The following is a 27715-nucleotide window of genomic DNA, read 5'->3' on the forward strand; positions in this document are numbered from 1 at the left end:
AGCCATAGTTCTGTAATCACGTTACCATACAGTAACCTACAAATGACTAATGACTGCGTGTAGATGTGGGGTAAAAGTGGTATCAATCAGTATCAATCAGTAACGCTTTTAGATGATGATCGAGGCAATGGCGTCGTCTATTCTTGATTTTGTAGATATTTTTTGATAGTGGAAAAAGAAACAAAATGCCTCACTAAAACATATTATCATTATCCTGGTTATATCGCATTGGCAAACTTGTGAAGAAACTTGCTTCTTCCAGCCCACATTTCAGCTTTCACATGACGTAGTCATGAGAAAACGCATCGTGTAACTGGCCTATTTTTTTTCTCTTCACGCTGCAGTTGTTAGCATTTCAGACTGCCACTTTTGTTCTCATCGCATTTGAATATTAGCGACCTTAGAGCTTAAAGCTCTCTCTCTCGCTTGCATTTGAAATCTCTCTGCCTGTTCGTCTGGGTAATCTGGACTCCGTCGATCACCATGACGGTCTTCATCGCATCTCTGTATGTGATCGCTAAACACTATTCGCTAAGAATTAGTCCTTAATTTTCCTTTTTACTAACTTAAAGCATAGATTTTTACCTTATACAGTTAATTTTCATGTCGAAGACCCACGCAGTCGCTCTCCAGTTGGGCCCCCATCCGCAAACCCTACTGTGGAGGGAATCACCCCCCTCCCCAATGCAACTGCCAGCTTATTTGAGAATACCAACCCGGCAAAACCACCTGCTCTTACACCCGGAGCTACCACAGACCATGAGCGTATATTCACTGCTAGTGTAGCCCCGGCGAAGCAAGAGAACAACGAGTATCCGTTCCCTTCCTCCGCTGATGATAACCGGCTGCTCACTGAGAGTGAGGGACATTCTCCTGCATGGGGTTCTACAACCTTGTTGAATCAACCGAAGCCACAGACGAGTTTGTCACCCGATCCCTCCATTCTCAAACATCAAGACCCCCTCACTGCCAAGAAGCTCGTGCCTCAGCGGGTTCTCCCCGCTCAACCCGCACCCCCGTACAAGGGACTACGAAAAGGCAGTGTAGCAAACCGCAAGGTATCGTTTTCCAAGGCGGAATGGAGTATCCAGACTGCGGAACAGGGCAATGGTGGTCTGCGCAATGCTGTTCGGTCAGCGACAGACGCTGGTGTTTTGGAAGAAATTATGTGGGTAGGCACCTTAGGGATGCCGACTGACGCTCTTGCAAAATGGACTCGGCGAGACATATCGGAGAAGTTGGAAGATGAGTACGAGTCATTGACTGTGTTTGTGAATGATGGTGATTTCGACGGTCACTACACGCACTTCTGCAAGACAATCCTCTGGCCGGTATTCCATTACCAAATCCCGGATAATCCCAAGAGCAAAGCCTATGAAGACCATTCGTGGATCTACTATGTCAAACTCAACCAGGCATTTGCGGAGCGTATTGCCAAGCACTGGAAACGGGGTGATTCGATATGGGTCCAGGACTACCATCTACTGCTTGTTCCAGCTATGCTCCGTAAGCTGGTCCCGGATGCCCAGATCGGCTTCTTCTTGCACATTGCTTTCCCATCGTCGGAGGTATTCAAATGCTTAGCACCACGCAAGGAGCTCCTCGAGGGTATTCTTGGTGCCAACTTGATCGGATTCCAGACTGATGAATACTGCCGACACTTTTTGCAGACATGCAGTCGCATCCTTTGTGTGGAAGCAACGCCTGAAGGAATACAGTTGGAAGATCGTTTTGTCAACGTTGGTACGTTCCCTATCGGTATTGACCCCACTTCCTGGGACAAGCGCCGCCAATTGACAGACGTGGAGCGATGGGTTGATACAATTTCGGAGCGCTATCAAGGAAAGCGTCTTATTGTCTCGCGCGACAAGATTGACTCCGTTCGTGGTATTCGCCAGAAGCTTCTTAGCTACGAGCTTTTCTTAAACAGCAATCCAGAATGGGCTGATAAGGTTGTCTTGATCCAAGTCGCAACAAGTACCACGGAGCAACCTGAACTGGAAGCGACTCTCTCTGACATTGCCATGCGGATCAACTCCACTCATTCTACCCTTGCCCACCAGCCCTTGGTCTTCCTCAAGCAGGATTTGGCTTTCCCACAGTATCTCGCCCTTATCACTGTGGCGGATGCTTTGATGATTACCAGCCTCCGTGAGGGGATGAACTTGACCAGTCACGAGTTTGTCTATTGCCAGGATGGTCTCTATGGTGACAAAGCTTATGGATCATTGATTCTAAGTGAGTTTACTGGCAGCGCATCCGTTTTCGGAAATCATGCCCTTTTGGTCAACCCTTGGGACTACCGCCAGTGTGCCGAGGCCATTCACACTGCATTGACGCGCGATGAGAAGCAAAGGAAAGAGGTCTGGGAGCAGATGCTCAGCGCAGTCTTGCAAAATTCGACCGCAAACTGGGTCAAATCATTCCAGCAGACGCTGACGCGGGTTTGGAATGAGCAATCGTCGCGTGAGATCATGGCTGTCCCCCGGCTGTCTGTATCACGGCTCATTGAGCGGTACCGGCAGTCAAAGCAACGTCTCATGATCCTCGATTATGAAGGAACGCTGGCTTCGTGGGGCTCACCCCGTAGCATCATCCTGACCACACCGCAGCGCGCAATCACAACATTGACTGATTTGACCGATGATCCGGCCAATGTTGTTTATGTGATGAGCTCGCGCATGCCAGAAGAGATGGAGCGGTTGTTCCGGCAGGTACCCAACCTGGGACTGATTGCCGAGAACGGTTGTTTTGTCCGCGAACCGCATGCCGATTCGTGGACCCACCTTGCAGATAAAGTCCATGTCAAAGCGTGGAAGTCGTCCGTATCTCAAATTTTGGCTTACTTCCATGCGCGTGTGGAAGGTAGCTGGATCGAGGAGCGTCACTGCTCCCTCGTTTTCCACCACGGGTCCGCTGAAGACCGTCACATCGCTGCTCGACTTGCTGCCGAGTGTGCAGGCAACATCAATGATGCATGTGCTAACCAGGGCGTGCATGCCATTCCGGTTGAGGGTGCCTTGGTCGTGGAGACTACCCATACCAACAAGGCATCTGCTGCCGAGCTAGTGTGGAAATGGTTCCTGGCGGGCGTCGAAAAGGGAGAAGGTGCTCTCAAGCCCGACTTTTTGTTTGTTGCTGGTGACAACCGGGAGGACGAGCCTGTTTTCCGCTGGGCGAACAAGCTGCAGACAGCTAAGGCCGTTGACTATGCCATGACTGTCACTCTGGGTTCACGCAGTACTGAGGCCAAGGCAACGCTAACTCAGGGAGTAACTGGTAAGTTGTTGCAAGTATTGTTCGTTCATCCAATCGACTAACTTTCTTTCTCTAGGTGTGCTTTCTTGCCTACAGCAATTGGCTGCTCCCCAAGACCAAACAAAACTGCCCTTGCGGCAGTGATCACACCATACGAATCAATATATTACAGCATTGAAGATGCGAATACGCGAAGACGAATACAAAAGATATCCAAAAGGACTGGAGTTCTCTTTTTGGAAACTATGATTTGATGGCATACATTTCTCGCTGTCTATTTTCGACCATATTTAGATGGTAAATACTCTGCATAAAAGACATATGCATTGTATCTTAATAACTACGTACAATTCATGGTCAATAAATCACATTTCCACTCTGTTCAAACGCACGGCAAGCGTAATAGCAGTAACACTCCCAATCACTGTGCCTGCAACCTGCACCTTTTGACAGCCTTGAGCGTTCGCGTTGTGCACCATTACAATGTATTTAAAAGATGGTTGGGCCTTAACCTCATGTTGTTAGTATGAAGGACTCGACTTTACTTAATGTTGACAGTGTACGGAGTACTCCGCACATATGTAGACAAGGGGCCTCGGCCCCAGCCCCATCCCCGGAGCCCTGGGGTGATAAGATGCTGACTGATCTCGGTTGTGGGGGAAATCACAGCCGAGGTTCGCCGATAGTACATACAATAGGGGAGTCAAAAGGAATCTGTATACATTTGAATCCTTGAAACAACTTCTCTCGAACGAGGCTGTCACATTCTGTACATATAATTTGACTATGCCCACTGTCAATCCCTCCTTCGAGGAGGCTATCAAGGTCACTCCCCAAGGCGCAAACAAATACAGCGCCTTTCTCCGACCAGAATGGTGCATTGGAACCGGTAAAGCACACCCAAGCAAAGAAACCAAAACAAAACTAACAACCAAACCAGTCCCCCACGGTGGTTATACAACGGCCGTAATCTACAAGCTGGCCCTCACACATTTCGCCCACGCCCACCCAAAGCAATACAAAAGCCCAGCCTCGCCAATCTCCCTCCAGCTTTCCTTCCTGCGACGCACAGCCTCAGGCCCTGCAACCTTTGAAGTAGAAGACATCAAGATCGGAGCCCGCACAAGCACCATCCACATCAAGCTCCTGCAACCTTCTGAAAAGAAATCCGGCACCCTAGAAACAATGGTAGCCGGCTACATCACTGTCAGCCCCCCGGATGCCGAAGTAGGCATCAGCGCAAAAACAGGCTGGAAGCCTTACCCGTCTCCGCCGGCCGGCTCCCGCCCCGACGGCTCAATAGATTTTGCATCCCTGGCGCGCACCGGTTCCGACGGCGCATGGCAGAAACTCGAGACGCCGTTCCCGGAATTCCGCAAAGCATCCTCGCAGATCGAGCTGTACGGGCCTGGTGATGGGGCTACGCAGCAGAAGCGCAATGGCGGGATGGGGATCGATCAGTGGGCGCGGTTCCGGCCTCATGGGGATGTGAATGGGCGGTGGACGGATGCCGCCGTTACCTATTTGATTGATATGTTTCCCATGGCACTGGACGGGTTCGATACCATGTCTGCTACTGCGGCGGCGAGGGAGAACGGAGGCTCTGTTGAGGCGCAGCGGGCGAAGTTTTGGTATCCTACTGTTACGTTGAATGTGGATATGAAGAAACATCTTCCTGCTGGTGGGGTGGAGTGGCTTTATAGTCGGGTTGTTACTAAGGTTGTGAGGGATGGGAGGACGGATTTGGAGGTTACGGTTCTTGATGAAGCTGGGGAGGTTATTGCACTTAGTACGCAGGTCGGGTTGGCTGTCAGTGCTAGTCGGAATGTTGGGACGAGGAAGTTGGAGAAGTTGTAGAATTCATGCTTGATAGATAGTATAAATTTCTTTTTGGTCATATGGTGAAGCTTTTAGATTGAGTCAATGCATATATGGGTGACTTCCGAGCGATCAACCGGTACCATTTGTATACAATTCTCGTATATGCAGAAATTCTGATATATACATCAGGGAATCTAACCCAGTCTATCAATATGTGCAAAGCTATGTATAAGAAAAGCTCACAACTTCGACTCAGACGTGACAATCCAAAACGCCATAGCATCGGCCTTGACAACCTTCCTACTCACCCACTCCAAATGCCCCCCACTACTGTCCTCATCCTCCTGCAATGCCTGAGCCCTGACCCAAAACTTCTTCCCAACCCTCCCTACAACCCTGGCCTTGATAACCAACAGAGCAGGCGTCACCACCCGCTTCCGATACCTTACATCCAATTGCGCCGTGAATATCGCTCCACGCGGGTTATCATCCACACCCGCATTTGCAGTCGGTGTGTTCGTATGCGCCGCAACAGCCAGCGACATTGCCTCGTCAATGAGTGTTGCCACAATCCCGCCGTGCACTGTGAAAGGATGTCCCGATAGACCGGGGCTGCGCAGATCGAAGATCATGACGATATCTGCTGGGTTGGGGCCTGGGGTGGGATTTGAAGCATCTTGTTTTGCGGGGAGCCAGGGTGGGGGTGTGCTTGGAGCGGGTTGGATATTCTGCCGTTGGAGTGTTAGGCAGTGTGGTATTGTGGAGGGTGTGTTGAGGGTTTGGGCGAAGTAGCCATCCTCGCCAGTTGAAGGCTTTAGGCGGCGCGAGTCGGTGGGGATGGCTTTGTAGTCTGGGGAGGTGATGAGGTTATTTGCCCATTTGTTTGTGCGGAGGTGGGCGATGGCAGGGCCTGGTTCTGCCATTGTTTTTTTTTGGCTGCTGGTGCTGTTGGTTTGTAGGGAGGATGTTAAGCAAGTGGTAACTATCAAAGTGGACAAACGGATCAATCAACACTATAGATTAACCTCGGCACCGGTTAACTATCACCGATATCTGGCACCAAGGCACCAAGGCATCAATCTATCGAGGCATTAGTGGTCACGTGTTGGGTCATATCTACTTGCCAAGTGAGACAGTGGAACTGCGACCTTGGAACTGCGACCTTGGAACAGAAGCTTTTCACAGTTCACCATTTTCCCATGTGTCCTTGAATTGAGAGTCCAATGGGCACAGACACAGTGTCTCACTCCCCGGCATGTTTGAAGTTTGCAAGGGACATGCGAGAATTCGAGGATGGAATGTGGAAGTAAACAAGACTTTTCTGCACCAGCGCATTATCATACGTTTCCGTACTTCGTACCACGTAAAAACTGTAAGCGATAAGTTCTACCACTCTAGTGCAAGGGTAGTCACTTCAACAATCTCCATAGAAACCCATAAGAAGAACTCTGATTTGTGCGGATTGAAGCGGCAGGGGCAAGTTCTCTATTATTGGTTTAGTGCAATGCAAGCCAAGGACCCTGAATCATCTTGGCTCATTCAAATGTTGGGTATCTTTTGGCTCTTCCAAGGTTTGAGAAATATTGTCCAATTTGTGACAAAAAAAAACAAGGCCTGTGCAGAACAATAATGTTGATAATTGCCGAGTAATTGCCCAGCTAATCGTAATTCGTATATGAAAATCCCATCAAATAACATAGTGATAGTAATATACTAAGATACTAGGAGAATTATCCACCTTGGTATGCTCAAAGAATCTCCCCTAGCTCATTTTAAATAGTGAGAACCAGGTTGTTACCCTGGCAAAAAATAATAAATAATATAATTGCATGAATGGCTCCTACCCCGGTTGAGATTAGAAAGAAAAAATAATAATAATAAACCTTTCGACTGCCCAGGTGTTAAGTAGCTTCTCCCATTCCTTTGCTTCTTTCTCCAACCTCCTCCACCTCACACTCTTACCAACTTCTTAATATCCCCAACACTATTAATCACTTTTAATCATGCGTTCCGCAATTCTTGTCGTCTCATCCCTGGCCACTGTTGCCCTGGGTGCCAATTCCACTTACACTTACACCTTCCCCGCCGGTTTCAACATCGGTCAGGTGGATAGCAGCGAGCGCAGTGAGTACATGCGCGATTTTCTCACATCTGAGTATCACTGACAAAATAGGCGCCTGGTGTTCTGCCCAGCGTAACACTTGCCCCGAGGTCTGCCAGCAGGGTACCAAGCTCAACTCCTGCGATGCGGTAAGTGATTGTTGAACAGCAAGTCTCTTGTGCAACACAACTAACAACTGGATCAGACTACCCTGCAATTCAGCTGTGTGTGCACTGATGACTCCACTCCCGACGTGTCCCAGTATTTGCAGACCGTTCCATTCTACGTCTGCCAGGATACCTACCGCCAGTGCATCGCGTCGCACCCCGACGATGCCACAGGCCAGCGCGCCTGCAAGGCAAGCATGAACTGCGGCACCAAGAACGCCACCGAGACCACCACCACCTCTTCTTCTTCGTCGTCTTCCGTCTCATCGACCACCATGGCTGTGGCCACTTCGACTGACTCTTCCGCCACCTCGACTTCCTCCGTCGCGGCGGCTAGCACCACCACTGCCAACGCCGCTGTCGCGCTCGGTGATCTGACCCAGTACTCCACTGGTCTCATGGCTGGCCTCATGTTCGTGGCTGCCCGCATGGTCCTGTAAAGGAATCGACGCATCGAATATCGTTCGGTCAATTATCCCTCTGTTGTGGGTCGCATAGCGTCCTCTTTGTTGTATTGTTTATCGCATTGCGATACCATTTTTGCGTTGATTTGCTTTGATCAAGACTTTCGATTCCCTTTTACGAATGTTCTTGACTTATGATGTTTTATTCACCTGTCTATGAACGTGGCGCCTGTCCTTTCTTGAGTTGATTTGGGGTCGGAGTTATCTTCAAGTATGCGCAGATTGATTCTGCGTTTAATTCCATTAACCAAAAAAATGTAATGAGACCAAAATTTGGTGAATAACTGAACAGTAAAACTCCAGTAAATCGAAGTGTCAAAATTGGAATAATTGAGATGAAAAGAAAGTGAAGCCAAAAGAAAAAACAATTGCTGTCGAGATGTTGGTGTTCCCATTCGCCAAGACTTTTTTTGGCACACACTGAAATTTCTCATATCGATAGACTCCACCACCAAGAACTTCACGGTCTCTCCTCCTTTCCTTTTACCACACCACCCGACATCATGCCCGCCCCCTCTAACACCCTTCTCATTGAGGGTTCTTTCTCAGAGCTCGCCGACGAGTTTGCCCAGTACATCGATGCCCTCCGCAAAGAGGGTAGCCTTCAAACCGAGATCGCCCCGCTCCTCGAGCCTCTCCGCCAGCAGGAACAATCTGAGGGCGAAGCCGACCTCAAGCAGCGCGATGAAGTCCTGAAGAAGCTTGTCTCTTCTGCTACCGCCTTGAACAGTGCCCCCGAGAAGGGTGAGTAGATTGAAGCAACAAAGAAACGATCTACATAATCGGGAATTTGCTGCACCTATTTGAAGAGCCAAAAATAAAAACTGACCTTGTCTTTGAACATGCAGAGATCACCTCGGCCTACAACCTGCTGGTCCACCTTGTTCACCAGTCTTCCGACGCCGATGTCTTCCTTCCTCGCATCTGCACCTATCTCGCTAAGCCCATCTCCTCCTCCCCTCAGTTCGGCCCTACTCTCGCCATCTCCATCCTCACCACCATCTTCAACACCCTCTCCTCCGCCGACTCCAGCCGCTACCACGTTCTCTTGGCTATCGTCGCTGTGATCCGCCAGTCCGGTTCCGGAATCGCTTTTGAAGCCCTCAAGCCCCAGCTGGCCTCCCAGCTACCCACATGGCTCTCATCTTGGGAATTGGAGAGCGTCGACGCCCGCAAGCTGCATGTCGCCATCGCCGAGGCCGCCACCGCCGCCGGTGACGAGGATCTCGCCCAGTCGCACATCCTGCAGGCCTTGGAGACCATCGACGCTGCGGACGTCAGCAAGCCCGAATCCCGCGACCTGGCCGTTCGTGCTCTCGCCACCGCTCTGCGCCGCTCCACCGTCTTCGACTTCACTCCCCTGACTGCCTCCGATGCCGTGCAGGCCCTCCGCACCAGCGACAGTGCTCTTTTCGAGCTCCTTGAGATCTTCACCTCGGACACCCTCGAGGCCTACGAGACCTTTGTCGCCGCCACTCCTCTCTCCTCCATCTCCGGTGGTGTCCTCGCCGAGTCCGCCGATGCCCTGCAGAGCAAGATTCGTCTGCTCACCCTCACCTCGCTGGCCTCTTCCACTCCTTCTCGCTCGCTTCCTTACGCCACGATCGCCTCTGCGCTGCGCGTTTCTGACTCCGAAGTCGAAATGTGGGTTATCGACACTATCCGTGCCGGTCTCGTTGAGGGCAAGCTGTCCCAGCTGAAGTCCGAGTTCCTCGTCCACCGCGCCACCTACCGTGTCTTCGGTGAGAAGCAATGGTCTGAAGTTCAGGGTCGTCTGATGGTCTGGCGCCGATCCCTCGAGAGCGTTCTGAGCGTCATCCGCTCTGAGCGTGAGCGTTTCGCTCGCGAGGGTATCCAGGCTGCTGCTGACCAGGAGACTAACAAGAACCGTAACGGTAACGGTGACCGTCGACGGATCCAGCCTCGCGAGGTGGAGGCCAGTGCTGAGTAAATGTGCGTTTTGTTTTGTGAGCAAAGCTCACTCAAAATTCTTGCAGTTAATAGAGGGGAATTCTTTGCTTTTTTCCTCAAGCATTTCTTTACCATTTTTGTAGGGTTGGATTCTCTAGCCCCGTTGGTTGTTTGGGAACGAATCATGTCATGTCAATCTTCTTGTTTATGTTTTCCGGATGGATGACTTTTCTTTTGTTCAATTTTTTTTACCCTATAAAGAAAGTTCATACTTCTTTAGATTGGCCGGTTGTCGAGTATGGCTGTAGCACAAGCATCTATAGATATCCTGGGGATTTATGGAGTAGGTGCTTGTTTCGTAGGTGTTTTGATAGGGGTCCTCGACACAACATTCACTCTACATGATCACAGGCAATGCTTAAATTCTCTAATGCTCTATTTGCAATCTCCGTTCTCCATCAACAATCCAAAGTAAACGCATCAAAAGCCACCCAAACATGTTTGTACAAGCCTAAGGCTTAACGAGCCTCGATGCCCCTCTTCTCAATACCAGCCTTGATCTTGGCATAAACCTCCTTGACAGAGGTATCAGCCTTAACCTCAACGACCTTATCCTTCGCCCTGAAATCCTCAACAACAGGCATAGAAGTCTCGACAAAAGTCTTGAACCGCTTGCGAATAGACTCAGCATTATCGTCCGCGCGGCCACTGGTCTCGCCGCGCTTCAACAGCCGACTCTCCATCACATCCTCGGGGCAATCAAGGAAAAGCACCAACTCCGAAGGGCAAACGGTTGCCTCGAAGAACACAGCCTGGTCCAGTTTCCGCGGGAAGCCATCGATCAGGAAGCGCGCTTTCGTGCCGGCGGGCGGGGGCGCCGAGGCCAGCGAATCGGCCATCGCGTTGGACAGCAGAGCGACGGTAACTTCCATCGGCACGATCTTGCCTTCCCGGATGTACTCTCGGATCATGTCGCCGTATTGGCTGCCGGCGCGCTCTTGCTCGGCGCGCAGGAGGTCGCCGGCGGAGAGGTGCACGAAGCCATAGGATTCGACTAGGTTGGCGGATTGGGTGCCTTTGCCGCTGCCTGGGCCGCCGAGGAAGAAAACGACTGTTACGTCTTCGGTTGAGAAGCGGGGGGTGGTCATTTTGGTGGGAGGGTTTGTGGGGTTGAGGGGTTCTGAGTTTGTTAGTTGGGTTTAAGCTGTTGGTGGTGGGATACCTAGGTAGTGTAGTGTGCTTACGTCTTATGTTCTTAGTTGGGGCGAGAATTTGGCAGACCGGTTCGTTGTTTGACGAGGAGTGCGTAGGAGCCGGAGCTGATGGCGACCAAGATGACGATTGGGATGATTGGGAAATTGGATTTGGATTGAGGGGCTGGAGGTGGGGATCGACGAGGCGTTGAGTACTGGCGGGTCGATCGGACCAATTGAGGGATTCGATTGGAGATGGCTCCGGAGAATTGACGTGTAGTTGTAGAGAACATAGAGGAGACTTTGTGGTGTTTGGGGAGAGGGAAAAGAAAAAGGAGTTGCAACTCGCCGAAACGGGATTAGCTGCTGATCCCGTATATTGACGTCTTCGGTCAAGAGGCGACGAGGTATGTCCGATTTGATCATTCAAGAAATTGTTTCTGTATTTCATTCATTACAGTCTCTTAAATAAAAAGTGAAGTCTGTACTTTGTTACACATTACACGGAACTAAATACTCCTTACTGCTAAATGTGACCTAAACTTAGGACCTGGGGCATTTCTTCCTTTGTGAGATCTCAAACATATATAGTTCTAATGTTGTAGGGTTTGCTGGCAGTCCGGTCGAGCGGCTGGGCCTGTCCAGACTCAATAAATATGCCGAAGTACTCATAGAGCACGAAGAGTACTTTCGGTACCTAATGAGGGTTCGCTAATACCTACATGTAGGTATCAGGAATATATTTGGCACTGTCGATCAATTACCAGAACAACGGTAACTAGGCCTAAGCGCTATGGACAACAACATGCCAAGACATGCTCAACATTATCATCGATTGATACTGAGAAAACCCCAGTCAAAGGTGAATACTATTCTCCCAGACCTCGGGAATAGATCCACATCTATCAGGGTCTATTCTCCACCCAAACCTAATTGCGTGCGTGTGATTGCGCTCCAACTATAGCAAGACGTTTTTTAATGAAAGCCACCACATCTTGATTGTATTTTTTCACGTAGCCGTGGTGGGCAGCGTTACCATCCTCTGGATAGGGCGAACAGCACTGGTTATCACCATAGTCACAGTAGCTATGGATCGAGTCACCATATGGCGCACACATTGCCGAATTCATTCGAGGGGTAAGCTGGCCAATTTGAAGTCAGATGGTTATTCTATCTTTGAATGGAAGTTTGTATAGACTCACTCCTATACCAAGTATGCAGTTTCCCACATTCCAAGGCATTCCAGGGTCATATGTCTCATCTCCATATGCGATCACAGATACAACTAGATTTTTGATCAACTGGGAGTAATTATGGCACCTGCTATTGCAATCGCGTACTCGTCTTGGTGTAAAATGGCTCAAGCGGGGCAACATCAATGAATCCAATCTCGCTTGTTCCACATATAGCATCCATCATGGCAACTGCACCCTAGATGAGGATGAACTTTAGCAACTTGCATGCTACAGTGCCATTCGAGAGTTAGGTGGCATATGTGAATTGACACACACCATGGAATATCCCACCACGACAATCTTGGCTTTGGGGCAGCTGGCGACGTACTCCCGCACAAACTCCTGCATCAAAACAGCACAGTCATGAACGGTAAGACGCTTTGCTTCATCTGTTAATACATTTTCGTGATCGTAAGGTAAGCCAAGAGTGGTGGAACCGGGGATCTGCTCTAGAATGAGGTCCGAAAGCGTGCTCATCACATTGAGATCATCGCCCCCGCCCTGACCCCTGGCTATGATAGCGTGCACACTCGTTGCACATTCATTTTTTTCTACTAGCTGTGCATGAGACCGGAGCCACAGGTTTGAGATGAAAGCTAGTAACCAAATGATCTTCATGATCACGTAAATCTTGAGTTGGATTCTGTGAATGTTCTAAGGGTGAGAGTTGATTTGCCAAAAAGATATAGCGCCACCGTTTTGAGGGTGTTTCATTTGTTTTTACTTACAACCTCCGTGTTGAACATGGAGGGAGTGACTCTGTTGATCGTGGCTACACTAACTCCCCGAGGCTTGGGCATGTACCACCGTCACTTCAGGAGGTTGGATCACAGCTTCCTAGTTCATTTTGCGATTGGTATTGCTTCTAATTTAATTCAGTAGAGTTCATGCGAAGAACATACCTATATAGTAGATAAATAGATACCTACCTATATGAAGGTATATTCTTTCCTCGTGCTACAACTATATGTGGAGTGTATGGAGAAATACAAATAAAGCATTAAAAATATACGAGAGGTCCAAGATTAAGACCCAAAATCTTGTACTTAGCTTATGTTAATCGCGGTCTCCTTTTGAAGCCTATCAGCTTGGCTGACTTTTGGAGCTCAAATTTAGCCCTGGAGATCTATGCGCCGAGCCAGAGTTTCCAGAATTTCCAGAACGGTAGTACACCCGTACCAATTCAGTGCGAAGAGCTGCAGTACGCAAAACTGTAACAAAGGAAATGTGAGCTGTTTCATAGAGAGTGCTATTAGGGTTATCGCTCGGACGAACCTCAGTTGCTGGTGGGTATCACACTATCGCAATTGGATGGTACAACGTAATCTGGTTGGGCTTCACCCCAAGATCAGACACTTTGATAACAATTGAATAGTATACTATGTATAGAAACGCCAAATCTAACTATCTTCCAACATAGCCGTTGGACAGTCTGAACTCCCCCGGCATCGGGCGTGTGTATTGCGCAACGGACTTTAGATTGTCACACCGCGCACAGAGGCAATGGGTTGGTGTTTCCCCCCTTATCAGTTACACTTCGTACGCTTTGTCGACTAAGTCCCGCACGGCATTGCCCAGCTCCCGAATAATCTGGCCTGACCGAGGAATGGTGTGGCCTCGCCCGGTATCGAACATGGCTGCAGTATCAGGGTCACAAACGTTGAACAGGGCCAGTGCACCATATCGATAAGGATCTGCTTCAAAATATGATAAGAAAATGATTGATATGAGGCAAATAGATATCAACATTACCATTCGCACCGACCACATGAAGGGTCGGAACGTCCACGATATAATCACTCTCATCTGCTAAAACCACATTCTCCTCGGGCGAGAGAGGAGGCCAACCGGTGAAAAAAACTGCACACTTGATGCGGCGGAAACGCCCGGTCTCCTGAGCTTTTCTTTCTTCGTCCATAATGAGACTAGCAGCCATGGTTGCACCCTCACTATACCCAATGATACCCTCGATGTCGGGGTGCTTCTCCAGCGTGTCATAGAGATAATCCATGACTTGGTGGTGATTGTTCCAGCTGCCATCCCAGTCTTTGCCTAAAGTTCGCATCACGCCTTCGGGGCTTGAGCCATGCGGAGCCTTTCGAACACGAGAGATCATTGAGTCTTCCGCTGCTCCACCATCCTCCAACCAGCGGTAATGCGGTCCAATTCCAAAATACGCCGCGAAGCCTATAGTCTGAAATGAGTATTTGATCTAAGTGTTTGGCTTGGTGTAAACGTCACCATCCGGAGGCAATACAGGAACAGGGCCGTTGATATAGTAGAATGAGGCGGAGCTATCAAAAGCCATCTCCTTAACCAAGGGATCTTCATCATAGTCAGTGAGAGCTCTTATCGAATGGTTCAAAATTATATAACAACCAAGCTGGATGCTGATATTCTGCGAAAAAGAAAAGTCAGTATTTCATGTTTGCTCCAGAGTTATAGTTATTCCTGTCTATCACCTACGTCAATATTGCCAATGGCACCGTGAAGACAAAGGAATTTCATTATATATCTCTAAAAATCCTAATCCTGGGGAAGGAAGGTATGATATGTGCAATGAGGAAGCAATTGAAGAAGAGGAACAGAGTACAGAAATAGGGAAAACGATCAGAGTATGAAGTATAAATTACTGCTCGGGCTGTACAACAATCGTAATGAAAATACCACCAAAAACAAAGAAAAACCAAGGGAATTTACAGATATTCTGCGACAATCAACATCGTCTCAACAACGCCAAATCTACCCAAATCTACATGTTTCTACATGTTTCTACAAAATTAGCTGCAACTCAAGCCCTGGCCCCAAATACTTACAGAATTCCTATTATTTTCCACGTGTGGAGGTATATGAAATAGATCCCGAAATTGGTGTTCAAAGATGTGGGACAGCACATTTCAGTCAAAGTCGCGAATAACCACCGATCACCCAATGTTAGTCGTGCACCCTTATCGTTCTACAGTGATGGGAATGGATGGTGATGATTCCTTCTTGTTCTCGCCTGGCCGATAGACCCGAAATAGAGACAGCTTCATGGAGCTGTGTTTCCCCAAAATATCCGCAGGAGATGAGCCGAGGGGATTGAGGCATTTGCAACGCTATATAACCCTCCATATCCAGCTAGTTTCTCCAATATCTATGCGACCCTCCCAGAACGAAGTTATCCAGACTGTCTTTCCATAGCACCTATAACTATCTACCATGACCAATTTGAACGGTGCTGGTTCTGTAGATGCGCCTCACGCCGAACAAGATGCTCCCCAGCCCATTGCCATTATTGGATATGCCTGTCGGCTGCCTGGACAAGTTACATCGCCCAACGATCTATGGGAGTTATGTACTCGAGCCCGAAGTGGCTGGTCACTTATCCCCAAGGACCGATTCTCAGTCGACGCGTTCCATCACCCCAATCCATCCAAGGTTGGCTCGTTCAACCCCAAGGGAGGCTACTTCCTAGATGAGGATATCGCCCTCTTTGATGCGCCCTTTTTCAATGTTTCTGACCAGGAAGCTACTTCCATGGATCCCCAACAGCGCTTGCTGTTGGAGTGCTCGTATGAAGCTTTGGAGAGTGCTGGCATTCCCAAAGAGAACATTGCGCGCCGGAAGGTAGGTGTATTTGCTGGTGGAAATTTCTCTGATTACGAACTAAGAAATGTTCGCGATATTGAGACTATTCCCATGTACCAAGCTACCGGCTGTGCGGCCTCTCTCCAATCCAACCGGATCTCGTACTTCTTCGATTTACAGGGGCCTAGTATCACCGTGGATACAGCGTGCTCTTCTTCCCTTGTTGCTCTCCATTATGCAGTACAGAGCTTGCGAAGTGGAGAATCCGAGGAAGCCCTCGTCGCTGGCTGCCGCCTCAATATTATACCAGACCTTTTTATCTCTATGTCCATGTCTCAGTAAGTACTTATCTATCTTATCATCAATCCTCGGTCCGCTGGATCTAATTATCTGAATTTTTTAGGTTGTTACATGACGAGGGTAAAACCTTTTCTTTTGAAGAAAGAGGCACATCTGGGTTTGCACGAGGCGAAGGCGCCGGCGTTGTGATCCTTAAGCCTCTCGATTCTGCTATGCGTGACCGAGACCCAATCCGAGCCGTCATTGCCCATTCAGGAGTCAACCAAGATGGTCGAACAAAGGGTATCACTTTGCCAAATGGGCAGGCTCAGGAGGAGCTTATCCGTCGTGTCTATAAAGAGGCCAACCTCAACCCAGAAGAATGCGGTTTTGCTGAAATGCACGGCACTGGAACCAAAGCCGGTGACCCAATCGAAGCCGCTGCAGTCCATGCGGCTCTTGGAAAAGGCCGGACCCCGAAAAACCCACTTTATATTGGATCGGTCAAATCCAATATTGGGCATCTGGAAGGCACTAGTGGTATTATTTCTATTATTAAAGCAGCCATGATGCTTGATAGAGAATTCATGCTTCCAAATGCTGAATTCAAGAAGCCAAATCCTGATATTCCAATGAGCGAGTGGAATATGAAAATTTTGACAACAACACGACCCTGGCCTCCTCGCAAGAAGTACCTGAGCGTTTCCAACTACGGGTTTGGAGGAACTAATGCACATGTCATCCTTGAAAAGGCGCCCCTCGCCTCCAAAGCACCCGATAACGCCGTGGAGGATGTTGGGGTTGATCCAAAGACAAAGTTATTCCTGATCTCCGCCAACGACAAGGAGTCACTCCGTACGAGGATCAAAGACTTTGGCATTTACTTTGAGCAACACCCAGAGGTCTTTGAAAAGTCGCTCTTCGCAAATTTTGCCTACACTCTTGGAAACAAGATGTCTCAACTGTCTTACCGTGTCGGGGTCCCTGCCACTTCCCTTGACGAGCTCGGAATCCGTCTTGCGCAGCTCAAGATAAACCCCTCACGTGTACTCGGTGCTCCCATCTGCTCGTTTGTCTTCACTGGACAAGGAGCTCAGTGGGCACAGATGGGCATCCCCCTTATGCACGACTATCCTGTTTTCAAGTCCGCAATCACACGAGCCGATGAGTGCCTACGAGACCTCGGCGCTGAATTCTCCCTTATCAAAGAGCTAGAGAAGGACGCCTCCATCTCTGACATCAATTCACCTCATCTGAGTCAGCCTGCCTGCACAGCACTTCAAATCGCATTGGTGGACCTTTTGAAGTCATGGGGACTCCGTCCGGCTTCGGTGGTGGGTCACAGCTCTGGAGAAATCAGCGCAGCCTATGCTGCAGGCGTTTATGATTTAGAAGGAGCCATGGCTCTGGCATACCGCCGTGGGCAGATGACTTCTTTGCTCAAGGACACATTCCCAACCTTGAAAGGCACTATGATTGCTGTCGGCGCTAGTCGCGAGAGTGTCCAACCGATGCTCAATACTCTGTCTGCATATGCCATCGTCGCTTGTGTAAACAGTCCTTCTAGTGTGACCGTCTCAGGAGAAGTAGCAGCCATTGACGAACTTGAAAAGATTCTTCAAGACAAACATCTCTTCAACCTTCGGTTGAAGATTGATGTTGCTTACCATTCCGACCACATGAAGAACGTTGCCGGTGCGTATCTTGTGGCGATTCAGTCTATTCAGCCCTCTTCATCAGGAACAGCTGCCTTTTATTCCTCTGTGTATGGCCAACTGGCAGAGCCTTCTGAGCTTGGACCAGCATATTGGGTCGCAAACTTGACATCCCCAGTTCTGTTCTCCGATGCTTTCAGCAAGATTGCGTCGGACGACGAAACAAGGCCCAACCTTCTTGTTGAGATTGGTCCGCACTCTGCAATGAAGGGCCCTATCATGGATATCCTCAAGAGCCTGGGCCCCACCGTCTCTAAGATAGGATATACACCTACCATTCTCCGAAATGTGGACGTAGCTCAATCGGTCTTGGAAACCGCCACCGCTGCTTATGTGCGTGGTGCCACGCTTAACATGACAGAAGTGAATTTCCCTAAGACTGGTGCATCAAACCGCTGGTTCTTGAGCAATCTGCCTCGTTATCCTTGGCAGCATGGTACCCGATATTGGCATGATGCCCGAATTGCGCAGAAGCATATGATCAGAGATCGTGCCAGGAACGATATTCTGGGAGTTCTTGCAAACTACTCAAATGACCTTGAGCCAACATGGCGCAACATTGTCCGCTTAGATGAGCTTCCATATCTCCGAGATCATAAAATGCAGGGAGTGGATGTTTATCCACTGGCAGGCTACGTAAGTTTGGTTTGTTCTATTTTTTCTTGAATTATCTTGATCAGACTCAAGTTTATTGACTTATCTTAAAAGTTGGTCATGGCCATTGAAGCAGCTCGAAGACGCGCAGAACAACTTGAGATCCAGATCGCTCAATTTGAGCTTCGGGAGGTCATTGTTGGCGCGGCGCTTGTGCTCACTGATGATACTGATTCGGAAACTACGATCACGCTTCGTCCCTACGCTGAAGGCACCCGTGGATCATCTGATGTTTGGGATGAGTTCCGCGTTTGTTCCTGGACAACCAAGCGAGGATGGACGGAGCACTGTACTGGTCAAGTGCGAGTTCATTCCGGCTTCAAGCAGCAAGGGACTGCAATTACACGTCCCTTCCAAACTCAAATCAATTACACAAAAGCTCAAATTGCCAAAATCGAAGCAGCTGCCACAAATCACACTGATCTGACCCATATGTATCAAGTGCTCAGTGACCTAGGGGCCGGCTACGGTCCTATTTTCCAAGGTCTTGAGAATTGTTACGCCAGTCCTCATCATTCGCTCGCCGATTTACATGTCAGGGATACAGCTAGCGTCATGCCCAAGAATTTCGAGCCTTCCTTGACCGTCCATCCATCATTCCTCGATGGACTACTCCATCTCAGCTGGCCCATCCTTGGCCAGGGTATGGGTCGAATGGATCTGGACACGCTTTACCTGCCAACTATGATCAAGCGTGTAACACTTGATCTCAATGTCCCGACTAAGGTTGGTGAATATGTCAAGACTTACTGCAATGGCAGCCCCAGCTTACCTTCTCCTGAACCAACCAAATTCGATCTCTTCGCTACCCGGGAGGGATCTGCAGAACCTTTGATCACTATGGAGGGTTTGATAATGACGCCCCTTCGGAAAGCCGATCCTCACCACGAGGATGTCCGAAGGGTGTGCTACAAATTTGAGTGGCATTCCTTGGCCGAGGTAAGCTCTAGTGGAGCAGATAATCAAGACTCTAACGACCAAGCGCAAACCAATGGTAATGGAGAGACACATGAAAATGCGCATGCAGATAAGGATGGCACCAAACCCAAGCGTAATATATTCCTGTCGAGCTTCGGAACATCCGAGGGCATTGCCGAGAAACTGAGCAATATGCTATCCGGAACAGCAGACTGGGAGCCTTCTGTTGATACCTTTGGCAAAGCGGATTACTCCCGTAAGCATATTGTTTTGCTCCAGACCGGTGCTCAATCTCTTCGAGATCTCACCGAGGAAGATTTTGAGTGTCTCAAGAAAGCCCTGCTCAGCGCACAAACCGTACTGTGGGTTTATCGGACCGATTTACCTGATGCTCAAATGACAGTCGGTCTGACCCGTACTTTGCGCTCGGAAACATTGGCCAAGATTGCTACGCTTGGATTGGCCCCTGAAGACATCGAATCCCCGGAGAAGCCAATTCAGGCAGCGATCAACGCTCTATGGCCTACAGATGGAACTGAGCCTTCCAAGGACTTTGAATTCACCGCCAAGGACTCGGAACTCTTTGTCCAGCGCATCGTGGAAGATGATGCAGCTAATAGTTTTGTTCACAATGAGACACACGACATGGCAATCTCAAGTCAGCCTTTCAATCAACCTGGGCGACGTTTCAAGGTTCAAATCGGTAACCCTGGTGCTCTGGATTCCGTTTACTTTGTTGATGACAGTCCACCACCCCTGGGCGAGAACCAGATCGAGCTAGTGGTGAAGGCAACCGGTCTTAATTTCAAAGACATTGTGGTTGCTATGGGCCAGCTTGCTCAGCCTTATATTGGGATTGAATGTAGTGGCATTGTTTCCAGTGTAGGCTCAAATGTGAATGATATCAAGGTTGGACAGAAAGTCATGGCCTTACCAGAAGGCAGCTTCTCAACATACGCGCGCTGCCTTGCCACCAGTGCTGCGAAAATTCCAGCCGAAATGTCGTTTGAGGTCGCAGCCACTATCCCTGTCGTGTTCTGCACTGCATACTACGCACTATTTGACCAGGGCCGGCTGCAACCCGGTGAGCGCGTGCTGATTCACGCCGGTGCCGGTGGTGTCGGCCAAGCTGCCATTATGATAGCGCAGATGGTCGGGGCGGATATTTTCGTCACGGTCGGAAGCCTTGATAAAAAGCGACTCTTGATGACTCAATACGGAATTTCCGAAGATCGCATCTTCTACAGCCGTGACTCTTCCTTTGCCCGTGGTATCCGCAGGGCTACTGGCGAGGCTGGTGTGGATGTTATAGTCAATTCCCTGGCAGGGGATCTTCTGTGTGAGACCTGGGAGTGTTTGGCGCCATTTGGTCGTTTCGTCGAGATTGGCAAGGCTGATATCACTAAGAATACTCGCCTTGACATGCAACCGTTCGAGTATAACACCACTTTCTCGTCGGTCGATTTGACCAAGATTGCCAAGTTCAGACCGCAGCTCATGAAGCGTCTGATGGGAGAGGTTTCTCAGTTGATTGCCAAGGGATCTGTACATCCCATAGTGCCAATTACGACTTATGGTATCTCCGATATTGAGAAAGCGTTCCGTACTCTGCAAATGGGTAAGGGTATGGGTAAGATTGTCGTTGTCCCTCGCGATGGTGATCTAGTCAAGGTAAATAGTTTTTTTATACTTGGAAATTGATACACAAGTCTAATGCAAACTCTTTTTTTCGCAGGCCGTGGCGCCCAAGACCAGCTCGACTTTGCTTCGCGCAGATGCATCATACATCTTGATTGGGGGTACGGGTGGTCTGGGTCGAAGCATGGCCAAGTGGATGTCCTCTAAGGGGGCTAAGAATATCGTTCTTGTGTCGCGCCGGGCAGCGATAGACCACAAGGTGCAAGCATTGATTGATAACTTGGCTCCCTTGGGAGTACGAATCGTCGTCAAGGCTTGTGATGTCAGTAGTCTGCAGTCTGTCGAGGCCCTGGTCAATGAAGAGATGAAAGACCTTCCCGCTGTGAGAGGTGTCATCCATGGTGCAATGGTGCTTCGAGTAAGTCTTTCGCCACGCTAAATATCGGTTCAGCTTTGAATAAATTCCGATGCTGATTTGTACCCAGGACATGCTGTTTGAAAATATGTCTCTTGACGACTTCAACGCCGTGGCATTCAGCAAGGTTGAAGGAGCCTGGAATCTGCACAACACGTTGATCGATTCACCGCTAGACTTCTTTATTGCGCTTTCATCTGTTGCCGGTATAGTCGGCAATCGCGGGCAGGCGGCATACTCCGCCGCGAATGTATTTCTAGATGGATTCATGGAATACCGCCGGTCCCTAGGTCTCCCAGGAACATCTATTGATCTTGCTGCGGTCAGCGACGTCGGTTATTTGGCCGACAGCGATGCCCAGCGACGTCAAGAAATATTGAAGAACATTGGCGGTCAAACTATCGACGAATCAGAAGTTTTAGCTCTTGTGGCAGCCGCACTGACCGGTGCTCTTGATCAATCCTGCTCTGGTCAGTGCATCACAGGATTGGTACTGGACTCCCTGGAAAACAATTTCTGGGTTCAAGATCCCAAATTCATTGTTCTGTACGAGGCAGCCAAGGAGACGCTAGGAAACAACTCTCAGCGCAATGGCCCCTCTGTTTCATTGCAGGTGACATTGCAGGGTGCTTCTTCCAAGCAGGAGGCATTGCAAGTGTGCTACGAGGCGCTGGCCGCCAAGTTGGCACAAGTACTTGTTCTTTCTTTGGAGGATATGGACCCCTCGATTACGATTTCTTCATTGGGTCTTGACTCGCTGGTGGCTATTGAGATCCGAAACTGGATTGCCCGTGAAGCCAATGCCAATGTGCAAGTTCTAGAGCTTTTGTCCAGTGGCAGTTTGATGGCTTTGGCAGAGATTATCTTAAATAAGTCTCAGGCGTATACTCGTACCGAGTAGAAATTGGGCCACGGCAATATACGGGCCGTTAGATCTGTATATTTACTATGTTATGTCATTATGTGCAAAAAGTTTTTGACTGAAAACTTTGCTTTCAGAACTTCACCGTGTAAAATAAAGATCCCAAGACCGAACCCAAACCCGATGATTTTTTTGGAAGTCCTCAAGCCAACATCCCGAAGTCGATGTCATTCAATCAAATCCAAATCACAAGGTACATTATGTGGGAGATTTGCGAGATTTGCCAAGCAAGCCAAGCAAGCCACGCAACCAAACTTCCACCCGCTGCCAATCGGGTTTGAACTGAAACGCAGCAACTCCATGATCGGCGCTCACCCACACTCCGTCTGAATCTTGAAGAGATCAGTCAGCGGATATAGAGCCCCGAATTGTTCATTCTAACCCTGTTTTGATACTGCGGCCTTATAGTCTTGCAGATTCACTCATATCTCGACCAATGACATGCCATGTATTCTATATATGTGGGAATTCCAAGGAACGCCCTTTGTTAAAGCCTGCAGATTAAATGCTTCAAACCTGATTGCTTCTAGAGCCAAAGCCGTTCTATAGACCTCGACTCTGAATGACCCAATGAGCTTGATACTGTTACGCTTGGATCTTTCTGATTGATTACTAGCCTCTGTGTGGGCTTATTCATGGCCTTGCAGACTCTCCACAGCCCCTTAGTTATTCCCAGATAACCACCCCGAAGATGGGACTATTGAGCCAGAGAACAGTCTAAGCATTGCCAAGGCCTTAATAACCCGCAGCTTACGCAAAAGACCACGACGGGAGACACATACGACACAAGCAATGGAGTCTCTTGGCCCTTTTCAAAGACATATAAAGCCAATGTAAAATCCCAATTATCAATCACTCTGCAAATAAAAATTCATCATTTCTGAAGGGCCATGCAAATTACCAAGCTTCTTACAGCCGCAGGGCTAATCGGCCTAGCAGCAGCCCACCCTGGCCCTCACCACCAACCCAGCAAACGCGAGATAATTAGACGCCATGAGCTCTCATCCCGCTGTGCCTCCAACGTGGCAACCTTCAACTCCAAGCGCATAAAGCGCAATCTCTCAAAGCGCTTCCCAGGCTCCGCAAACACAACCTACCAAATCCAGTCCGAAGCTCCATACTATCAGACCATCCAAAACGACACCTGCGTGCTCACCCCCGAGGTGACTGAAGGTCCGTACATCTGGCCGCAGTCACAGACTCTCCGCCAGGACATGACCGAAGACCAGCCCGGCATCCCGCTGTGGTTGGACGTCGGTGTGCTGGATATGGAGACCTGCGAGCCACTTGAGGGTGTGCTTGTTGATTTCTGGCACTGTAATGCTACGGGCTCATATTCTTCTTTCACCGGGTTGTCGCCTAACACGCCTTTTGCGGAGTTGCTTGAAGATCTGAATGTTACTATGACTGGTGATTTGGACTTGCACACCGATGACACTACTTGGTTACGTGGAATGTGGCCTACTGATAAGCACGGTATGATGGAGATGAAGACAATTTTCCCTGGTAAGTAGCTCTTTTTCCTATCTTTACCTATGAGCGGTAAATCCAAGTACTACATAGGAGCAACGCTGATAATATCAGGCTTCTACGTTGAAAGAGCAATCCACATCCACGTTCAGGTGCACACTGACTGGACTGTCCGTGGAAACGGCACGATGGCTTACGGCAACACTGTCAGCACTGGCCAGATCTACTTCGATGAACCATTATCGAAGAAAATCATGGCCCAGGAGCCTTATGCCTCGCACACACAGATCAATCGTACTACCAATGCTGTGGATAGTGTCTTTGAAGGTGATACAGATAACGGATATAACCCTGTCGTTTCAGTTATTCCGGTTGATGGCAATGATGTTACCAAGGGGATGGTTGGATATATCACTATTGGTGTTGATAAGTCTAAGGTTGAGTAGATGTGACATTATTGTGATGAGATGGAGATATACGTGCCTGGACTGTATAGTTTGTTTTTTTGTTTGAAGTCACGACATGGAAACTCTTGGGATGTGATGTGATTGATGAGCGTAAGAGAGCCATCATAAGATACAAAGTACGAATTCAAACATGTATAGATGAATTGCAAATGTAAATCATAAGAGATTTTGGACTTCACAACTTATATAGGTAGCACGAACTGCACTGATCTGAAGCACAGTCATCATGCAGACCAATGACTTCAGTATAAGCACTCTATACCTAAGGGCTAACCAATAGCATTTACAAAGCATACTGTATACATATGTAATTACAATTTACCAAGCAATACAACACCTACCCACCTCGCCCTCAATCTCAGGAAGACTCACCTAGGCACTTCTAGTCAATGTTAGGCAATGTAAATATGTTGAGAAAGATCATGAACAGGATCAAATGAACGAATACTTCAAGAAATCTACAACAAGCTGCATGCCGTAAGTTCAAAGAGAAAAAAATTATATGAAAGCCATTAAAATAAACGGCCATAGACACAAAACCGGATTCCATCCATCCGGAATGAATAAACCTGCAGACAACATTGGTAGACCCATGAGATTCCAGACCCCAAACTCCATGTAAATGCTAACAAAAGTCAAATAAAAGCGAAAAGATGGCAGAGTAAGCAAGAGAGATACCCTCGCAACTCCCATCCGGGAATGCCCATGCAGAAAAAGCCCATACGGACCCATCACACATCATGCGCCGATCAAAGGACAGTAAAAAGATAATCACAAGAAGGCAGCTCGAGATCTATGCTCGTAGATTTATGCATCACTCATATCGGAAACCAAATTACTGCTCAGCAGCTTTTTCGGCCATCGCCACAGCAACCGCAACAGCGGCACCGAGGATGGCGCTCTCAGGTGCGGGGTTGAGGCGAATGGCCGCTCCCATGCCGGGGTGCGTCACCTCGGTCAATTGGTTCAGGTAGTTCTGGCAGGTGTCGCGGAAACCGGGGTATTTGTTGATGACTGTGCCGTCGCAGGCGATAGACAGGTTCTTGGAGGAGTCTCCGCTTTCAACGACGGTGATTTCGGGTGACTCTTTATCGAGGGAGTCGGTCATTGGTGTCGTGGGGAATTCTACCTCGTTGCGTAGACACCACATGCTGTGAATGGCGGTTGCCAAGTAGCCTGCTGCGCGGCGGGATACCGTTTGGCAGACACGGCGTAGGAACCGGAGGTCTTCAACGGAGGGGAGGTTGGCGAAGTTGTGTTGCTTTTGCAAGAGGGCGGCAGATGCGGAAAGAGATGCAGAGGAGTCCTCCTCGATGAAGGCGACAATGCTTGTGTCGAAGGAGTAGGCTTCACGCATGGAGCGCGGTAGCTCGCCGTTGAATAGACGGGTTGTTTCAACGGCCTCGACGACAATAAGACGTACAATCTCGCCCAAGTAACGACCTGTGATCATGTACTCAAGTGGCTGGTAGTCTGGGCGTAGGTGGGTGCGATTCAATAGATCGTCCCAGCGGGTCATGGGCAATACGCCTCCGCCGAACATGCTCATCTCGCTGTTGATGATGACGTGCTTGGCGTAGTCGAACCAGCCCTCTGGACGGACTCCGAACTTGGCCTTTCCAATCTCTTGTACCGGGAAGTGGATTGCCATGTTGGTTCCGGTGCCCAGAATGAGAGACATGCGGGTGTCGGGGTCGACATAGGCACGCGACAGGAGAGCCGCAGACCCATCATTCACAATAGCCGCAACTTCTACGTTCAAATTGCGCTTGCGGCATGACTGGATAATAAGATCTCCCAGCTCCATGCCTACCGTTCCGACGGAGGCCTTGAAACCCTTGCCCATGTGAATCACCAATCCGCTGCCGTGCGAGGTCTGTTCGATTGGGAAGGACCAGGACAGACCCATTGCTAGCGGCACCTCGCCACGTCCATAATCGGCTCCAACTTCCTTCAGAACGATCTCAATTTGACCTGCCATCCAATCAAAGAACTTCGTTCCTTCGAGCATTTTAACGCTATTATCGATGTACGCAGAGGACACCTTCAGGATGCGCACTTCCTTATCTCGGCCGTTCAACTCGATCAGCGACACGCGGAATGTCGACCCACCCACGTCCAATGCGAGATATGTACCCTTTTCCGTGCCAGCGGGAAGTGTAGTATCGTAGGAAGGGAGCATGCAGCAGGGGCTGTTCTGTAGGCAATCACGGAACTGGGCGCGGATCTGCTCCGACATATCGATCATGTTGCGAGTTGAGAGGGGTGTTGAGCAGGCGGTTTCCACTTCATCGGCGAAGTCATCGAGGGAGCGGCGTTTCCAATGGGCACCGAGGAAGGGCTTGCGGCGGCGTCGCGAGAATCCGCGGAAGAGGGACGGGAAGAGGATCATGTTTTCGAGTGCGGCGACCACGTTATGGAAGAGTTCTTGCAATCGGTGTAGGACCTTGACCAGGGTCGACATGGTAAGGCGATAGATCTGTTTATGGGATCATGGGCAGGGTTATAAGGGGAGTTGAAGGTCGATGTGACACTGCCACTGTGGTGAGTGGATCGGAGTGTTGCAGAAGCTTGCAGGAGCAGTAAATCCCCACTGGGAAGAGAATAGAGAAGAGAAGAGAAAATAATAGGGTCAACACCCAAAGCATGGATCAGCATTGGCCCATTCTTGAGTTGACAGTGTCACCGCAAGTGCAACTCTTTTGGAAGCCCTTGCGGTGATGTATTGTATTGTAATTGTAATTTATTAGTTTCACTTCTAGGTTACGTATGTAGTAGTAGAGCATCAAACAATATTTTCGCAACATTTAACTACCCATATGTGCAACATATATATCACTAGTTATATAAATAGTTAATTCAAGCTATAATTGTAGTAATACTTTTACTACCATTTTTGTCCATTTAAGAGTCGCAGTCAAATAATGTCCACTCTTTGCGGATAGATCATTGACAAGTAGCTAATTAGATTACCATGTCACCAGTATATCTATCAAGAAGTAAATAGAGTGAATAGACTCATCAGAATTAGAGTAGAATTAGATAGATTACATATGTAGCTAGAAACAAAAAAAGAAACCCAAAAAAACAAATCTACAAACAGTAGTTCCAAGCTCTATATAAATAATACCAATACAGACATTCTTGTATACATACCCAATGACCCCCTTGAGTGCAACGGTGGTAGTCGGCCTGGGACCGTTACACCGATGTGGAACTACTTAACTAACCATTAGTTACAATACTTGGAGGAAGGTTTTTATTCCTTGAGTTAATATTTAATTCCACCTAACATATAGTCAGAACATTATCCATACATATGTGGCAATCTACTCGTGAATCTGAAACATCTGCCCCGGTCTAATACCCCAATCTGTATACTATGCACTGTAACCACGGAGTATCCTGTGTGGACTTGTTTCTCCTTTCTTCCACCTGAGCATCATCGCTCCTAAATTCGACAAAGTAACCGGGGCATGAGGTACCTACGTACCATGATACCTTGATTCATGTAGAC

General features: G+C 48.8%; 11 protein-coding genes across 11 annotated transcripts; 6 read left to right on the forward strand and 5 right to left on the reverse strand.

Moving 5' to 3' along the window:
• Positions 1-483: 483 nt before the first annotated feature.
• On the forward strand, positions 484-3402 carry N7529_001520 (putative alpha,alpha-trehalose phosphate synthase subunit TPS3; the record flags this gene model as incomplete). Its single annotated transcript, XM_057237051.1, has 3 exons — positions 484-506; positions 578-3279; positions 3335-3402. 3 exons carry the CDS (start codon positions 484-486, stop codon positions 3400-3402), a joined length of 2793 nt encoding a protein of 930 aa, XP_057101738.1.
• Positions 3403-4044: 642 nt separating this feature from the next.
• On the forward strand, positions 4045-5115 carry N7529_001521 (thioesterase family protein; the record flags this gene model as incomplete). The annotated part of the gene is made up of 2 exons (XM_057237052.1): positions 4045-4147; positions 4199-5115. The coding sequence occupies 2 exons, from the start codon at positions 4045-4047 to the stop codon at positions 5113-5115; spliced, it is 1020 nt and encodes a 339-aa protein (XP_057101739.1).
• A 203-nt stretch (positions 5116-5318) lies between these two features.
• On the reverse strand, positions 5319-6002 carry N7529_001522 (PaaI family thioesterase; the record flags this gene model as incomplete). Its single annotated transcript, XM_057237053.1, has 1 exon — positions 5319-6002. The coding sequence occupies one exon, from the start codon at positions 6000-6002 to the stop codon at positions 5319-5321; it is 684 nt and encodes a 227-aa protein (XP_057101740.1).
• A 1080-nt stretch (positions 6003-7082) lies between these two features.
• N7529_001523 (uncharacterized protein) lies at positions 7083-7787 on the forward strand (the record flags this gene model as incomplete). The annotated part of the gene is made up of 3 exons (XM_057237054.1): positions 7083-7203; positions 7253-7329; positions 7386-7787. The coding sequence occupies 3 exons, from the start codon at positions 7083-7085 to the stop codon at positions 7785-7787; spliced, it is 600 nt and encodes a 199-aa protein (XP_057101741.1).
• A 527-nt stretch (positions 7788-8314) lies between these two features.
• On the forward strand, positions 8315-9762 carry N7529_001524 (PCI domain protein; the record flags this gene model as incomplete). Its single annotated transcript, XM_057237055.1, has 2 exons — positions 8315-8555; positions 8660-9762. 2 exons carry the CDS (start codon positions 8315-8317, stop codon positions 9760-9762), a joined length of 1344 nt encoding a protein of 447 aa, XP_057101742.1.
• A 478-nt stretch (positions 9763-10240) lies between these two features.
• On the reverse strand, positions 10241-10870 carry ura6 (uridylate kinase ura6; the record flags this gene model as incomplete). Its single annotated transcript, XM_057237056.1, has 1 exon — positions 10241-10870. One exon carries the CDS (start codon positions 10868-10870, stop codon positions 10241-10243), a length of 630 nt encoding a protein of 209 aa, XP_057101743.1.
• A 974-nt stretch (positions 10871-11844) lies between these two features.
• On the reverse strand, positions 11845-12896 carry N7529_001526 (uncharacterized protein; the record flags this gene model as incomplete). The annotated part of the gene is made up of 5 exons (XM_057237057.1): positions 11845-12057; positions 12118-12200; positions 12256-12346; positions 12427-12780; positions 12879-12896. The coding sequence occupies 5 exons, from the start codon at positions 12894-12896 to the stop codon at positions 11845-11847; spliced, it is 759 nt and encodes a 252-aa protein (XP_057101744.1).
• Positions 12897-13680: 784 nt separating this feature from the next.
• Positions 13681-14658, reverse strand: N7529_001527 (uncharacterized protein; the record flags this gene model as incomplete). Its single annotated transcript, XM_057237058.1, has 4 exons — positions 13681-13847; positions 13903-14337; positions 14392-14548; positions 14617-14658. The coding sequence occupies 4 exons, from the start codon at positions 14656-14658 to the stop codon at positions 13681-13683; spliced, it is 801 nt and encodes a 266-aa protein (XP_057101745.1).
• A 693-nt stretch (positions 14659-15351) lies between these two features.
• On the forward strand, positions 15352-22240 carry N7529_001528 (type I polyketide synthase; the record flags this gene model as incomplete). Its single annotated transcript, XM_057237059.1, has 5 exons — positions 15352-16058; positions 16124-18350; positions 18423-20957; positions 21022-21342; positions 21410-22240. The coding sequence occupies 5 exons, from the start codon at positions 15352-15354 to the stop codon at positions 22238-22240; spliced, it is 6621 nt and encodes a 2206-aa protein (XP_057101746.1).
• A 911-nt stretch (positions 22241-23151) lies between these two features.
• On the forward strand, positions 23152-24177 carry N7529_001529 (intradiol ring-cleavage dioxygenase; the record flags this gene model as incomplete). Its single annotated transcript, XM_057237060.1, has 2 exons — positions 23152-23767; positions 23825-24177. The coding sequence occupies 2 exons, from the start codon at positions 23152-23154 to the stop codon at positions 24175-24177; spliced, it is 969 nt and encodes a 322-aa protein (XP_057101747.1).
• An 856-nt stretch (positions 24178-25033) lies between these two features.
• Positions 25034-26662, reverse strand: N7529_001530 (putative hexokinase; the record flags this gene model as incomplete). Its single annotated transcript, XM_057237061.1, has 1 exon — positions 25034-26662. The coding sequence occupies one exon, from the start codon at positions 26660-26662 to the stop codon at positions 25034-25036; it is 1629 nt and encodes a 542-aa protein (XP_057101748.1).
• Positions 26663-27715: the final 1053 nt, after the last annotated feature.

The sequence above is a fragment of the Penicillium soppii genome, assembly GCF_028829465.1.
Source record: "Penicillium soppii strain IBT 18220 chromosome Unknown utg000002l, whole genome shotgun sequence".
NCBI lineage: Eukaryota > Fungi > Ascomycota > Eurotiomycetes > Eurotiales > Aspergillaceae > Penicillium > Penicillium soppii.